The following is a 12,833-nucleotide window of genomic DNA, read 5'->3' on the forward strand; positions in this document are numbered from 1 at the left end:
AAGTTGACGACCCTGACGTGGCCTTGCTTGGTCTCCACGTTTGCATATATAAAGAAATATCTTGCGCCCCACGCTTGGTGTTAAATAAAAAGACTCCTACAAGGAAATGATCTCGCAAAATACGTCTAAAGAGACTCCTATAAGGAAAAGACTTCTAATCCAATAAGGAGAGGTCAACCCTCTACCACTATAAAAACCCCAATACCCTCACCAACCAAGGTACGCATAATTTACCCTTTCTAACACTTTAGAGTTGTGAGAAGTTCTAACTTGACCTTCGGAGGGTATTTGGCCGGCACCACACCGGTGCTCTCTGCGAGGTCTTCTCTTTTTGTGTTGTGCAAGCTTTGTTTCGAGCACGTGAGTGCCGTGTAGCTCACTGACAATTTTTCGGCATCATCAGTTGGCGCCGTCTGTGGGAACGAAGCGTACTTTAGCCTATCGCTTCCCGGACAAAGAGTTGCATGGTACTTACTCACTCGATGGCAACTACCAACAACGTTCAGGGAGACGAGCTGCAACCCACTGCCCTGGAGAGGCAGGTCCAAACCCTCATGGCAACAGTGGAACATCTCACCAAACAGAATCAGGACCTTGAAGAACAGCTACGGCAAAAGAACGCCGCTATGGGTACCCAAGGGGAAAATCAAGAAGGTACCAGTGCCGAGCGAAGAGACCAAGAGGGGCCGGAAGGTAGTAATGCCCCAAGCAGACCCAAGCGACAAGATATGAGCTGTCCATCCGTCACTGATATGGCTCAACCCCACATTGTCACGGAGATGCAAGCGATGAAGGAACAGATGGACGTCATGATGAACGCCCTCAAAGGACGGGTGTCCAGCGACCTTGATGATCTGGTCCACCGAACCGACTCGCCGTTCACTGCGTCCGTCAACTCCTTCCCCCTTCCACCAAAGTTTCGTATGCCGCAAGTGGAAAACTACGACGGAAACAAAGACCCTCTAGATCATTTGGAGTCCTTCAAGACCCTGATGCACCTTCAGGGGGTACCCGACGAGATCATATGCAGATCTTTCCCCACCACGCTAAAGGGTCCCGCAAGGATATGGTTTAGCAGGCTGACGCCTAACTCCATCAGTACTTTCAAGGAGCTAAGCGCCCAGTTTGCTTCGCACTTCATCGGAGGACACAGGTATAAGAAGTCTACAGCATGCTTGATAAGCATCAAGCAGCGGGAAGATGAGACGCTAAGGTCTTACATAGCACGCTTTAACAAAGAGGCGCTTTCAATTGATGAAGCTAACGACAAGATACTTGTAGCCGCTTTCACAAATGGGCTGCAGAATGGTAAGTTCCTATTTTCACTATATAAGAACGACCCGAAGACTATGTCGGACGTGCTTTACAGGGCAACCAAGTACATGAATGCTGAGGACGCGCTTCTGACTCGAGAGAAGAGAGAAAGGCAAGAGGATACGCGACATGACAGAGGGCAGAAGATGGCAAGAACTGGAGACGCTGAACGGACAGAAGCTACACCGCCCATGGAACACCAAGCACCTACGGAAGTACTACCAGTAAAAAGGATGGCATGAAGAGCAGCACCCCTTTATTTCTAGTTTACCTTATTGAATTTTAGCTATACTCCTTAGTTTTTCTATTTACTTTAGTTTTTGCTACAATAACTCTTTTAAAGACCAAAGGGCAGGTCTTCGTTTTCTTTTTAAGAACTACTTTTTCTATGAATGCATGGTTTATTTTAATAAGAGGAGTTTATTCACGCATGGCCAATGCCTACGGGTGGACGGTCACTACGCTAAGTTACCTACGGTGGACGCATGGCCAACGCCTACAGGTGGACGGTCACTACGCTAAGTCACCTACGGGTAGACGCATGGCTACGGGTAGACGCATGGCCAAAGTCGCCTACGGGTGGACGGTCACTACGCTAATTTACCTACAGGTAGACGCATGGCCAAAGTCGCCTACGGGTGAACGGTCACTATGCTAAGTCACCTACGGGTAGACGATGCTAAGTCACCTACGGGTAGACGCATGGCCAAAGTCGCCTACGGGTGAATGGTCACTATGCTAAGTCACCTATGGGTAGACGCATGGCCAAAGTCGCCTACGGGTGGACGGTCACTACGCTAAGTCACCGTCATCTCAATTAGTCCACGACCCCAAGTGGACAACTCACAAGGTGACGAGGTACCAACACTTAGTCACCTCAACAAGTCCACAAAGTGGAGGAATCCAAGTCTACAAAATAGACGACCCTAATATGCAGTCCATTAAGTGGACAACCTCATCTCGAGAGGATGAAATGTTATCAAGTCCATAAAATGGACAAGCTTATTAAGTCCACAAGATGGACGATTTCATCCTAGGAGGATGAAAAAATTATGAAGTCCATAAAATGGACACAAAGTGGACAACCATGTCTTATTAAGTCCATAAGCTGGACGACCTTATTAAGTCCACAAGCTGGACGACCCTACTAAATCCACAAAGCAAACGACATTGCTAAGTCCAAAGTGGACGACCCAATCCTAAGAGAATGAAAAATTATTAAGTCCACAAGTGGACGAGTTTATCATTAAGCCTACAGATTGGACGAGTCACTTAGTAATACCCACGAAATGGACGATTGTGCCAAGTCCCCAAAGCGGACGAGCCCATAAAGTTGACGAGTTCGTCCACTAAAGGATATGACTAATATTATAAGACGATGGTTTTAACATAAAAGATAACGAGAGGAACAAATCTACTAAAGAGACGAGTTGGAATTATCCAAATGAAAAGGACTTAAACTCCACGAACCTGTCAGTTTAAGCTGACGAGATCATGGAGTGGGGGGCAACTGATAAGGGTAAAATTGTGAATGTGAATATTCATGAATATAGTATCATGAAGCAACGTTCAAAATAGACCCGTCGGCCTCACTTGTCATAAATGGCAGTCGAACAGTTTTAGGACGTCTACAGCTTTAGGAAGACGGGGTTAACTTGGCATAAATGGAAAGCTAACACTACTAAGCTGAAGGGAGTAGGCGAAGCTGACGACCCTGACGAGGCTGACGACCCCAACGAGGGAGTAGGCGAAGCTGACGACCCTGACGAGACTGACGACCTTGACGAGGGAGTAGGCGAAGCTAACGACCCCGACGAGGAGGTAGGCGAAGCTGACGACCCTGACGACCTTGACGAGGGAGTAGGCGAAGCTGACGACCCCGACGAGGGGGTAGGCGAAGCTGACGACCCTGACGAGGCTGACGACCCTAACAAGGGAGTAGGCGAAGCTGACGACCCTAATGAGGCTGACGACCCCGATGAGGGAGTAGGCGAAGCTAACGACCCTAACGAGGCTGACGACCCCGACGAGGGAGTAGGCGAAGTGACGACCCCGACAAGGGAGTAGGCGAAGCTGACGACCCTAACGAGGTTGACGACCCCGACGAGGGAGTAGGCGAAGCTGACGACCCTAACGAGGCTAACGACCCCGACGAGGGAGTAGGTGAAGTTGACGACCCTGACGTGGCCTTGCTTGGTCTCCACGTTTGCATATATAAAGAAATATCTTGCGCCCCACGCTTGGTGTTAAATAAAAAGACTCCTACAAGGAAATGATCTCGCAAAATACGTCTAAAGAGACTCCTATAAGGAAAAGACTTCTAATCCAATAAGGAGAGGTCAACCCTCTACCACTATAAAAACTCCAATACCCTCACCAACCAAGGTATGCATAATTTACCCTCTCTAACACTTTAGAGTTGTGAGAAGTTCTAACTTGACCTTCGGAGGGTATTTGACCGGCACCACACCGGTGCTCTCTGCGAGGTCTTCTCTTTTTGTGTTGTGCAGGCTTTGTTTCAAGCACGTGAGTGCCGTGTAGCTCACTGACGATTTTTCGGCATCATCACACACCATATCAAACGGTGCATCCCATATCTGTATCCATATAGGCAAGGAGTCAAAGCGCACATTCTTCACTGTCATCCTTGCGTCCCAACGACATGATAACAAAACTTGATTATCAAACACCCATAAACCCTATTTCAAAATCTGTTCCATATTAAACTCTGTTTGGAACTTGAATTCTAACAGATTTGATCCCACTTCGCTGACTACCACGCTATCTTCCAGCCCCCACACTCTCATCAACGTACTCAGAGCTGCCCTCTTGTTAAATGTTTTACATGTAAGAAACTTCCCTATCAGGCTTTGAGTGTAGCTCTCAATTTCCTCACGTCTACCTTCCTCCGATATTGGTATTACTTCCTCTTCCTCCGCCGTTAACTTCATATTCACAAGCCCATTATTAATCAAATCATCTGCCATCCTAACTAGTAAAACCACGAAGAAATAAATTCAACAGAAAACTCAAGCCCCTAGAAACCCTAAGGGAAATAGACCTCGTATTCACGAGGTCTATATGTATTCAACTCACTGCTCTCACATGCAAAAGATTCAGTTCTTTCTCAAATGATGGCATTTTGTGGTGATATCCATTTCACCTTATTGTTATCCTCACCTCAACATTTTAAGAATTAGGCCAACTACTTACCTGCAAAGACACTTCATCAATTGGTAAGCAGTAAGAAGGCAAAGGTTTCAAATTTTGTACAATGTAGTGGACAAAACATAGCATTGCTGCACATCCTGATGTCAAGATATTTTGAAAGGGCATCTTATAAGTAATAAGTTTAGACCTCAAAGAATGAGAATATCATATATTAGAATTTTAGTGACTAAAGCAATTACACTGATATCAAATCAAATATGGTTAGTTTTTATGCTAGACTCCATCTTCAGTAGGAGAAGTGGGCTTATTTTATTAGAAATATCTTCTCCTCTGAAGGAACCCACAAGTGGTTAAAGCCTTAAATCAGATGTGCATCCTTCCAAGTGTTCCTTGTTCTGGTTGGTGGAATTCACTAACGAACACTTGCCCAGTTGAACCATTTACTCTAATACCACTTGTTGGGTGAGATTGAGGGGTTAATATAATACATAGGGACATTATTTGACCCAAAAGCTTAAACCTATTAACCACTCACTCTCGTCATTAGTATCTCATGTGGGACTTCAACACTTAACTAACCACGCCACTCACATGTGAATATACCAACAATGTAAATTCTTCATTCATCAACTTATAATCATGTTCAAATGTCATAGCCAACTATCAAACTAGGCATACAGCTTACCTATAACCAGCTAATTCTTTAATTTGAGCAGTTAGTCACAATTGCAAGATCTAAATAACCCTACATGAAAAACACCAAACTGCAAGATAGATGACATTTCCTGCAGCAGGCATTAGACATTAATATAATTTGGTAAGCCAGCAACCTTCCATTTTTACAAGTATTTAAAGTCTCAAGCTAAAATGTAGGAAGGAAAAAAGATCAATTCGCTTTAATGAAAATAGTTGATTAAACTTAAACACAAATTAGTATCACCAAATGGGCATTTGGTCTAGTGGTATGATTCTCGCTTTGGGTGCGAGAGGTCCCGAGTTCGATTCTCGGAATGCCCCATTCATTTAATTCTCTTTACAATGTTTTTCTGTTAAGATTTTAATATTGCTGAGAAATAATCTCAGCAAAGTCAAGTCAATATCTACAAACTTAGGTTTCAATAGATCCAAATATATCTTAGATCTGACAATACTATTCATTAGGTAATACTTATAAAAAAAGAATAAAGTAATAAATAAGGTTTCAGAAAATGCTGAATCAAGGAAGGGGAGCTACTAGCTAGGAAACATTTACCTCCAGAGTTTGTGTATTCAATTCACTGCCACATATGCAAAAGTTTTAGTTCATTCTCAGATAATGACAAAACATGGCATTGCTGGACATCCTGATGTAAAGGTATTGGAAAGCGCATGCTATAAGTTAATAAATTTAGACATCAGAGAATGAGAATATCATTGACTAAAATTCTACTGGCTGCAGCGACTGCATTGATACCAAATCAAATATGGTTAGTTTTTATGCTAGAACCCAATTTTCATCTTATTTTGTTTCCCTACAGGAGAATTGTAGTTGTCACTAGTAAGAGATATTATGGTCTAAAGGAGCCCGAAGTACAGTAGTCCTAGATTAGTCTAGGATTTACCTAGCTTTTCTATGAAAAGAGAGAGAGAGAGAAGTCAAATAAAGAGAGCTAAAGTAGTAATTGACATTAGGGGTACTTAGCAAAGAAACAATAATTGACATAGGTAACCGGTATCATAAACATGTGCCAGAGACAACTAACCTCAAATATATTGATTTCTGAATTAGTCAATTACAGCTCATGGGTGAAGAATATAATATGATAATTCTACATCATAGAGGTTATGTCCATCTATGACAAATCATACATTAAACTACTTAATAGAATTAAATGATCAAATGGTAGGGCATTTGGTCTAGTGGTATGATTCTCGCTTAGGGTGCGAGAGGTCCCGAGTTCAATTCTCGGAATGCCCCATATTTATGAATTTGATTTTAAATTACAAAATTTTCCATTTGGAATGCCCCCATCTTATAACCTGATTCTAAAAATCAACTTGACCACACTTTATTCCATTTATCCTTAAAGAAGTATAGAACCATGGGATAGGAGCATATTTCATAGGATCCTTGATTTTTGATTACTCAGTCAGCTGGAGTGAACTAAATTACTAACAATTTGGGATTTATCCCAAAAAAAAATTGTATAAAATAAAAATGGATAGCTCCTAAATTAGGAGTGAACTTAGCCATGCAATACAGTCAAAGGATAGCCAGCTAGACTACACAAAACGAGGACATAGCTTTCACAAATAAATATTCAACAGAATCAGTAAATTTTTATGAAAATTATTAGTATTACCAAGTAATCAAAATTTTTAGGGATTTTCAGCTGCTTAAAAAGGCAGAGATTAAACGTCAGAAAGAGAACAAAATTAGATTTTACGCAGTAGTTAGACTACATTAGGAAAATGCTTGGTTCAATTAAGATATCACCTCCACTTGAACGCAGATTGTAATTGCAAAATCTTCTAGACATATAGCGTCTGCATTAATGACCAATCTAATAGGTAATAAGTTTAATCTTCAAAGAATGAGAATATGATAGATTAAAATTCTAGTGACTGATGCAACTACGCTGATATCAAATCAAACATGGTTAGTTTTTATGCTAGACTCCATCTTCAGCAGGAGAAGTGGGGCTTACTTTATTATAAATATTTTAGATCCGATAGATCCAAATCCATCCAAATATATCTTAGATCTGGCACTACATTTGGTGAATGAATGCATCATTCATTGTTCCTTATCTTTGTGTTCTATTGGAGTTGGATTCACATATACAAGAAAATGCTCCTTTAGCAATTCAATGGATTTCAAATTTTCAACGTTTGGTTTTAATTCGTAAATGAATAAATAAACTATGTTGGGAGTCAAACCAACAAACATCAAATGGATATGATGAATGTGGTTAGGTACTTAGATGAGGTTGAACTACTAGACAATCGATCTAGTGGTATGTATGATGCTTCAACAATGAGAGGTCCTAAGGAGTTCAATTCTTAAAATGTTCAGTTTCTAATCTGTCACTTTAAATGTCAGTGCCAACTATCAAAGTAGGCTTACTATAGCCAGCTTATAACCTCTTTAACTTGAACTGTTAGTCAAAATTCCGAGATTAAAGACCCTACCTGAAAACACCAAACTGTGACATAGCTCAATTTTTCCTACATTTCCTGCCGCAACCGTTACACATTTGTATAAGTTGGTAATCTAGCAACCTTGCATTTTTACAATTCAAAGTCTCAACCTAGAAGGTAGGTTGGGGGGAAGATATCAACTTTAGTGAAAATGGTTAATTCAAACTTAAGCACAAATAACACCATCAAATGGGCATTTGGTCTAGTGGTATGATTCTCGCTTTGGGTGCGAGAGGTCCCGAGTTCGATTCTCGGAATGCCCCACATTTTTTAACCTCATTTTAAATTACGAAATTTTTTATTTTGAATGCCTCCACATTTACAAATTATGTTTACTAAAGTTTTGAAGTATTTCAGTTCAGTTTTTAATAATGCTTAAAATATACAGAGCAAAGTCAAGTCAAGAACTGCAAGATGAAGATTCAATAAAGCCAAATATATCTTAAAGATGACAAGACTCTTCATTTATGAATGAAGTAATAAATTTGGCATTAGAAGATGCTGAATTAAGGAAGGGGAGCTAGGAAAAAAACCCAAGTTTATCATACTTTATTACCTGAGGGGGTAATATGCCACAAGAGGTTATGTAATGAAATCACTGCCTCCACATGCAAAAGATTCAGTTTCTTGGATGATGACATTTTGTGGTGATTGGCATATCACCTGATTTTCCTCCTAACCTCAATATTCTAGAATTTGGCCAATCTTTAACAAAAATCAATCACTCACCTATCAAGACACTTCATCAATAGGTAAGCAGCTAGAAGCCAATGGTTCCAAATTTTGTACATTCTAACAGACAGATGATAGCTTTGCTGCACATCTTGATGTAAAGGTAATTGGAAACGGCATCTTAAAAGTTATAAGTTTAGACTTCATACTTCCCCCCCAAAAAAAAAAAATTAGACATCAGAAGATGTAAATATCATAGATTAAAATTCTAGTGACTGCAGCAACAGTACTGATGCCAATTCAAATATAATAAGTTTTTATGGATGCCGGAAATGAATTATCAGCTTTTAGAACCCTATCAAGCTACAAAGATGGTTCAAGCCATACTCTTGTGTTTGAATTTAGGCATAACACATTGGGGAGATTCCAATTAAGGGGATAATATATATATATATATATATATATAAGCATAAGCCATTTAACCACTCAGTCTTCTCATTAGTATCCCATGTGGGACTTTAAGATTTAACTAACCACAAAACTCACACGTGAATATGCCAACAGGGCAATATTCTTCATTCTTCATGTTTAAATGTCATATCCAACTATCAAATCAGGCTTACAGCTTAATATAAGCAGCAAATTTCTTTAGTTCTAGTTGTTAGTCATAATTCTGAGATTTAAAGAATCCTTCATGAAAACACCGAACTGTAAGATAGCTCAATTTTACCAACATTTCCTGCAGCAAGCATTAGAAAATAGTATAATTGGTAACCCATCAACCTTCCATTTTTACTAGTCTTTTAAGTCTCAGGCTACAAGCTAGGGGGAGAAAAGATCAATTGACTTTAATGAAAATGTTTGAGTAAACTTAAAACACAAAATAGTAACACCAAATGGGCATTTGGTCTAGTGGTATGATTCTCGCTTTGGGTGCGAGAGGTCCCGAGTTCGATTCTCGGAATGCCCCACTCATTTAATGTTTTCAAGTTCAAATTTTAATATTGCTGAAAAATAAACTGAGCAAAGTCAAGTCAAAAACTGCTAACTTAGGTTTCAGTAGATCCAAATATATCTTAGATCTGACAAGACTATTCATTAATGAATAAAGTAATAATAAGGTTACAGAGGATGCTGAATTAAGGAAGAGGAGCTACTAGCTAGGAAACAAACCCAAATTTGTTATCCTTTATTACCTGTGAGGAACATTTACCACCAGAGGTTGTGAATTCAACTCACTGCCCCACATGCAAAAAGTTTTTGTTCTTTCTCAGATTATGGCATTTGGTGGTGATTGGCATATCACCTAATTGTCCTCCTCACTTCAAATGTTTCAAGAGTTAGGCCAATTTCTCTTAACAGAAACCAACTACATACCTGTAAAGACACTTCATCAATAGGTAAGCAGCAATAAGCCAAATTTTGTACAATGTACTGGACAAAAATAGCATTGCTGCACATCCTGATGTAAAGGACTAAAGGTATTTTGAAGGGGCATGTTACAAGTTGGACTTCAGAGAATGAGAATATCATAGACTAAAATTCTAGTGACTGAAGCAACTGCATAGATACCAAATCAAATGTGGTTAGTTTTTATGTACTCCATCTTAAGCTGGAGAAAACATTCGGTTGATTGGCACCAAAACAAAAGAACCCAATTTTCATCTTACTTTGTTTCCCTGCAGCCTACAGGGGAATTGTAGTTGTTACTAGTTAGAGATATTATGGTCTAAGGAGCCCAAACCTATTGTAATTTATTGTACTTGTACTGTAATCCTAGATCTAGTCTATGATTTACTTTAGCTATTTTATAAGAAAAAAGAGAGAGAAAAGTCAAAAATATTGAGAGCTCAAGTAGTAATTGACAAAACAGGTACTTAGCAAATAAACACAATTGACATAGGTAGCCGGTAACATAAACATGTGCCAGAGACGACTAACCTCAAATACCTTGATTTCTGAATTCGTCAATTACAACAGCTCATGGGTGAAGAATATAATATGATAATTCTCCAACTATGAAAATCATAAATTAAATTACTTGATTGAAAAAATGATAAAGTAGTAGGGCATTTGGTCTAGTGGTATGATTCTCGCTTAGGGTGCGAGAGGTCCCGAGTTCAATTCTCGGAATGCCCCATTTGTTTTTCCTTCATTTTTAAATTGCAATTTTTTCCATTTCGGAATGCCCCCAATATTTATAACCTGATTCTAAATTTTTTTTTTTTTTTTTTTTTTTTTTTTTTTTTTTTAAAGATAATTTTAAAATCAATTTAACCACACTTATTTCCATTTATCCTAAAAGAAGAAAAGAACCATGGGATAGGATCATATTTCATAGGACCCTTGATTTTTTATTACTCAATCGGCTGGAGTGAACTAAATTACTAACAATTTGGGATTTATAAAAATAAAAATAAAAAATGTATAAAGTAAAAATGCATAGCTCCTAAATTAGGAGTGAACTTAGCCATGCAATGCAATTCAACAGAACCAGCAAATTATTATGAAAACTATCAGGGAAATGCTTGGCTCAATTAAACAATCACCTCCAATTGAACGCCGATAATAATTGCAACATCTTCGATATATAGATTATAGCGTCTGCATTGCAATTTCAAAAAATAAAAATAAAAATAAAAAAGGGGAGGGGGGAAGAGCGGTTATATTAATGAAAATGCGTAAAAAAATTGATGTTGGCCCTAGTAAGTTATCTATGTGATGCATGGATAATGTTGTAATATTTTATGTAAGATGATTTAAGAGAATATTGTATATGTATTGTAGCATAATTGTTATAAAACTTTATTAGTATGAGTTCATCATAAAAATAACAATTATAAATTGCACATACATATTTATTATAATTATTGAATTGAAGTAATGAGGAAAAAAAAATTTGGAGGAATATCAGGCTTTCTTTTTCTCCTTAATTCTTAAAAAAAAAAAAAAAAAAAAAAAAAAAAAAAAAAAAAAAAACACCCACAATCAATTACATCATTTATAAAACTCACAAATCCACAACGTCTGACCTTAATATCAAAATCATAATTGCCGTTGTCACTCAATATAAAATGCAAGCCCCTCTTTCTTGGTTGTAGCCAACTCATACGGATTAAGATTAGATGAAACAACAATGTTAGAGCTAAGTAAGTGTCGTTGAAAGATTGAAGGTCAATGACATCATTTTTGGTCTGTGTGTATTTGACATGGAATGACATAAAGGGCTATGGGTAGGTACTAGGTATATATAAAGGGGTAGAAGTGCAAAAGGTGAAAATTGTGAATTAAAAATAAAAGAGTTTTGTGTGTATGTGTGAGAGATGAAAAGTCTTGAAATATTGAACCAAAGAATACAAAAAAAATTTGTTTTTAAATTAGAAAAATCTTGAAATATTGAAACAAAAAAGTCAATATTTAATTTGTTCTTATCTTTGAAGTGACACTTGAGAATATTTTAATTCTCTTCGCATAGAACGCGCTACTTGGCAGAACCTCATACTTTCCCAAATAAGGTCTCTGCTATAAATATAAATATTTATAAATATATATATATATATATATATATAATGGAGATTGATTGTGTTTTTAAAACTAGGAGAATGTGTTTTGAAATAGCAACTCACGGGATGCCTTTTCAAAATCGCTAAAAAATTGTGCTTTTAAAACTTTGAATAGTCCTAATTATAGTTGTTGATAGGTTTGTCCACGGGTTGATTTAAGCTAGGTTTGTGCTCAACTTAGATCCCACCTGCTCACATTGAGTGACAAAAGGAAAGAGTCGTCGACGACCACTAATAACCATGAGTCGAGTTAGTTTTGGTTCGGGTGGATGACAGTCGAATTTAGGCATAATCGACGAAGGAGCGGAAGTGAGGCGGGTTGCCAAATATCGAAGGATCTGGTCAAGATCTTGATGAAATCTCACTAGATCTCGACGGATTTGAAATTGAGAGAGAGGGAGGACGTTAATTGAGGGGGGGAATGAAAGTTTTTTGCCAGCTTGGGTTGGTCAGTTTAGTTTTCATTCGGTTTCAAGCTCTAAAATTGCCACTTGAGTTGCTCACACTGATTACTGATTTCGAAGACCTATCGTCAAATAGAGTTGATTTCAGTTCGTCTGGCACTAAGTTGGATGGTTTTTTCAGGTTATTGATTAGTCTTGACAACCCTAATTGTCAAAATGTAAATCATATTGTGAATCGAATTTTTTAATTAATCTGTATCGTATATCGTAAAGGTATTTGGAAAAGACATCTTATAAGTAATAAGTTTAGACTTCAAAGAATGAGAATATCATATATTAAAATTCTAGTGACTGTAACAACTATATTGATATCAAATTAAATATGGTTAGTTTTTATGCTAGACTCCTTCGACTCTAATACCACTTATTGGGGAGATAAAGGAGTTAATACATAGGGTAATCACTTGACCCAAAATGTTAAATTATTAAGCACTCACTCTTGTCAATTGTATTTCATGTGAGATTTTGA

The 12,833-nt window shown here is 38.1% G+C and overlaps 1 protein-coding gene and 5 non-coding genes across 6 annotated transcripts; all 6 read left to right on the forward strand.

Moving 5' to 3' along the window:
- Positions 1-482: 482 nt before the first annotated feature.
- Positions 483-1,556, forward strand: LOC126704956 (uncharacterized). The gene has a single exon (XM_050403932.1). The coding sequence runs from the start codon at positions 483-485 to the stop codon at positions 1,554-1,556; it is 1,074 nt and encodes a 357-aa protein (XP_050259889.1).
- Positions 1,557-5,430: 3,874 nt separating this feature from the next.
- Positions 5,431-5,502, forward strand: TRNAP-UGG (transfer RNA proline (anticodon UGG)). Its single transcript has one exon. It is a non-coding gene; the product is annotated as a tRNA-Pro (tRNA).
- Positions 5,503-6,370: 868 nt separating this feature from the next.
- On the forward strand, positions 6,371-6,442 carry TRNAP-AGG (transfer RNA proline (anticodon AGG)). The gene has a single exon. It is a non-coding gene; the product is annotated as a tRNA-Pro (tRNA).
- A 1,414-nt stretch (positions 6,443-7,856) lies between these two features.
- On the forward strand, positions 7,857-7,928 carry TRNAP-UGG (transfer RNA proline (anticodon UGG)). Its single transcript has one exon. It is a non-coding gene; the product is annotated as a tRNA-Pro (tRNA).
- Positions 7,929-9,235: 1,307 nt separating this feature from the next.
- TRNAP-UGG (transfer RNA proline (anticodon UGG)) lies at positions 9,236-9,307 on the forward strand. Its single transcript has one exon. It is a non-coding gene; the product is annotated as a tRNA-Pro (tRNA).
- Positions 9,308-10,404: 1,097 nt separating this feature from the next.
- On the forward strand, positions 10,405-10,476 carry TRNAP-AGG (transfer RNA proline (anticodon AGG)). Its single transcript has one exon. It is a non-coding gene; the product is annotated as a tRNA-Pro (tRNA).
- Positions 10,477-12,833: the final 2,357 nt, after the last annotated feature.

The sequence above is a fragment of the Quercus robur genome, chromosome 11 (genome assembly GCF_932294415.1).
Source record: "Quercus robur chromosome 11, dhQueRobu3.1, whole genome shotgun sequence".
Classification (NCBI taxonomy): Eukaryota; Viridiplantae; Streptophyta; class Magnoliopsida; order Fagales; family Fagaceae; genus Quercus; species Quercus robur.